At 42.6% G+C, this 3834-nt stretch overlaps 1 protein-coding gene across 1 annotated transcript in view; it reads left to right on the top strand.

Moving 5' to 3' along the window:
- The first annotated feature begins 1169 nt into the window (after nucleotides 1–1169).
- Nucleotides 1170–3834, top strand: part of LOC114628921 (integrator complex subunit 6-like) — a 5957-nt gene continuing 3292 nt past the window's right edge. The window contains exons 1-2 of the mRNA XM_028776902.1: nucleotides 1170–1339; nucleotides 3125–3281. Coding sequence (XP_028632735.1) covers nucleotides 3158–3281 — 124 coding nt within the window. The 5' untranslated portion in view covers nucleotides 1170–1339; nucleotides 3125–3157. The remainder of the gene's footprint in view (nucleotides 1340–3124; nucleotides 3282–3834) is intronic.

Raw genomic sequence — 3834 nt, 5'->3', positions numbered from 1 at the left:
TCCTAGAGCTTGCAACCAAGTTAATACATCTTATTATAATAAATTATAATATACTACATAATCTGCTATTCTAGTGTGAACTTAGCCTGTTTAATTTGACTTTAAGAAAGCAATGAAACCAACATTATAGGCCCTGGATTCCAATGTAATCAGCTTTTACTACCTAAGCTAAATGCATAGCTATAATATTAAACCATGTATGGTTCCATGCCCCCTGAAAAAGGTTAATATATGTGTGTATGTTGTGGGACTCATATACTGAAAGCAGCTAATAGGTTAAAAGCAACCTTATATGAGAACTCTCCTATAAATGTTGGAAGTGGCATGTGGCTATAGGTTGATAACATCTCCACGCAGTTTTGAGTGCTATTATAGGTCAGTATTATAGGTCAGTTCTTCCATTGCAAAACTTAGTTAAAGATTTCTATAGAAAAGAATTACTCATTCCTTTCCAATCCCATGTTTCCTGTGTTATTAATTACAGAGCAAAGCTCTTTGCTAGGAAGAGTCAAACATCATACCCACAGCAGACAGGCAACAGTCCGGCCATAGATCAGAAACTACAGAGAAATGAAAGACCCAAGGAGACAAGTGGCAAACTCAAATTTGGGGTCACTATTGGTCTATAGTACTCCAAGAGCAAGTCTCTTGCTTCATTCCGTAGTGCAATGTTGATACACCTCAACATTTGCCTTATTTACAATTGTTTCATCGTTTTGAAAAATTGTTCTGTTTATTAAGGCACAGTCACCTTCTGTATCTCTTTTTACAATTTTCGTCTTGAAGTCAGCTTTTTTTTTTTCAGGTGTCCTTGCTTCCTCTTAGATTCTGTTTGTCTGGGAATGCAAAATATTCCTTACTTTGCGTTTTCATCTTTTAATCTTTGACAATGAGATAAGTATCTTGGAGACCAGACACAGTTGAATTTTGTTTTTGTTTTGTTTTAAGACTTCTCAATTCTGCATATTTTTGGTGATTGCATATTTTTAGGCGGGTCCATGTCTGTGCATGTGGAGGCCGGAGAATGACGTCAGGTGTCTTCCCCTAGTGCCTTCTACACTACTTTTAAGGCAGTCTCTCAGTGGACATGGACCTCACTGTTCAGGCTAGACCTGCTGATCAGATTGCCTCAGGGATACTCCTGCCTCTGCCACTCCGACTTCTGACGCTGGAGTTCCAGACGACTGCAACTGCGCAGGACATTTCCTAGGTCCTGGAGATAGAAACAAGTCGTTTGTGCTTGTTGAGCAGACATTTTGCACAACGAGCCATCTCCTCGGCCCCCAGACGGCATATTTTCTGGAGAGTTAACGTTTATATTTAGAGTTATCATCTCAAGGTACGTACTGATTTCTTCCCTGTTCACTTTAAAGCTTTGTGGATTTGCTGAGATAAAAGCGTTTGCCCCTTTTTCAAATTTCTGTTTGTCTTTCTAGTCTTAGAGTGACTCTTTTCTTCCCCAGGCTCTCACAATGCTGGGGCTCTTCATCTTCTGTGTGTAGTACTCCTTCCTTAGTGTCTTCCTCATGATGAATTGTTTTAGATCAAGCTTATCATGAAAAGATTTTATCTACTGGACACAGTCATCTTGGTCGGCAACGGCGGACTTTCAAGGTTTAAAACAGATCGGTCTTTGATTCTCATCTCTTCTGGAAAGAAGTCTCTTGATATTCTGATGGGTGTGCCTCTGGACGTAACTTGGAGCTGTGGTCATGTGGCTTCCAGTATTTTTCTTTTGTTTTGCTCCTTCCACATTAGAGCCTTATGACGACACGGAGACGTACTTGAGTTTATGTGCTTAGACTGAACCTTGGTTCCTTCTTTTAAGCTAAAAGTTCATAGGATTAGTCTCTTTGTTGTTGTTGTTGTTTTTTTTTTTTTTTTTTGCTATGTGAAAGTAATAATTCCTCAATCTTGTCTTTAATTGTTGGAATTTTTTGCTATGCTTGGTCCGGATGCTTTCTGTTCATTGTTTTGTGTGATGTCCAAGGTTATTGTTAGGCTCTGTCTCCCCACGATCTGTTTCAGTTGCTTCTTGTCCCCATCTACTTCATGAATTCATTCCTTTCCTTTGTTCTCCGATTTCTTACTTGTCCCTTTTGAAGCTTGGGGATAATTTATTTTTGTATTTTTTAATTGGATATCTTATGTATTTACATTTCAATTGTTTTCTCCTTTCCAGGTCTCCCCTTCAGAAACCCCCTATCCCATCCTCCCTCCCCCTGTCTCTATGACAGTCCTCCCACACCCACCCACCCACTCCTGCCTTCCCACCCTGGCTTTCTTCTACACTGGAGCATCGAGCCTTCACAGGACCAAGGGCCTCTCCTCCCACTGATGTCCAACAAGGCCATCCTCTGCCACATACACAGCCAGAGCCATGGGTCCCTCCATGTATACTGTTTGGTTGGTGATCCAGTCCCCAGGAGCTCCAGAGGTCTGGCCAGTTGACAGTGTTGCTCCCTGCACAGGGCTGAAAACCCCTCAGTTCTTTCAGTCCCTTCTCCAACTTCTCCATTGGGGATCCCGTGCTCAGTCCTATGGTTGGCTATGAGCATCTACCTTTGTATAGGTCAGGCTCTGGCAGAGCCTTTCAGGAGACAGCCATATCAGGCTCCTGTCAGCAAGCACTTCTTGGCATCTGTAACAGTGTCTGGGTTTGGAGACTGTATATGGGATGGATCCCCAGGTGGGGCAGTCTCTGGATGGCCTTTCCTTCAGTCTCTGCTCCACACTTTGTCTCTGTATCTCCTCTTGTGAGTATTTTGTTCCTTGGGGATAATTTTAAAACTATATCATTGAATTCTTTGTCATTTCAAACATTTTGGTATTTTTAGATTCAGCCACATCTGCTTTTTCACAATTCTTAGATTTCTATGTTTTCCTGACTCTTCTCATGGTGGAGTCAACTGGAGGAAATTTCTTACCCCATCTTATGGGAGAAGCTTTTTTGTTCATTTTGTTTCGTTCTACATAACCCTGGATATACTGGAACTCACTCTGTAGACCAGACTGGCCTCAAACTCCCAGAAATCTGCCTGCCTCTGCCTCCCAGGAGCTAGGATCAAAGGCATGTGCCACCATGACTAGGAAATAGTATTCTATTTTCATAACTATTTTCTAGGATAAGAAACCTGACAAAGAGGAGTATCATACCATGCTGAAACAGAAAATGAGCCCTGTTGAAGAAGGAGAAGCCATGGGTCCACCTAAGAAAAGTTACTCTCTGGACATGGTGCCAAATAAATCTCTTGAAGCTTCTGCTGAGGCAAAGGGAGAAGGTAAATACATCATTGTTGGGTGGACAGACACTGATGTGTTTACAAGTTAAAGAAAACACAGGCGAACTGATGAAAGTGTTAGGAGTTGCTGCGGGGAGAGCAACAGGTTCAAACCAGCTCCTTGCTGCTAGCGTAGGAGAGGCTCTTAGAGGAGGTAGCCCTCTTTGACCTGGCTCTGCTTCTCCTTCACCTATCCTCTCCTTTCCTCTGCGTTAGAATGCCGTGTGGATTCCTGTCTTCTGTGTCATCAACCCTGCAAAAACTGTGCAGGCCACGTCTGCACTGACCCTGGAATTTCCTTCTCTGCAGCTGCTGCTCTACACAGCTATCTTATTCACGACAGCACGACAGCTTTCTGAGGTTTCTTATTTGTGTGTATGAGTGTGTGTGTTGTGTGTGTTGTGTGTGTTGTGTGTGTTATGTGTGTGGTGTGTGTGGTGTGTGTGTTATGTGTGTTATGTGTGTGGTGTGTGTGGTGTGTTTGGTGTGTGTGGTGTGTGGTGTGTGTGTGTGTGAAGTGTATATTGTGTGTGTTGTGTGTGTGTTGTGTGTG

Source organism: Grammomys surdaster, unplaced genomic scaffold (assembly GCF_004785775.1).
Source record: "Grammomys surdaster isolate TR1022 unplaced genomic scaffold, NIH_TR_1.0 274, whole genome shotgun sequence".
Taxonomy (NCBI): Eukaryota; Metazoa; Chordata; class Mammalia; order Rodentia; family Muridae; genus Grammomys; species Grammomys surdaster.
The sequence above is the reverse complement of the archived record's forward strand: the minus strand, read 5'-3'. Positions and strand labels throughout refer to the sequence as shown.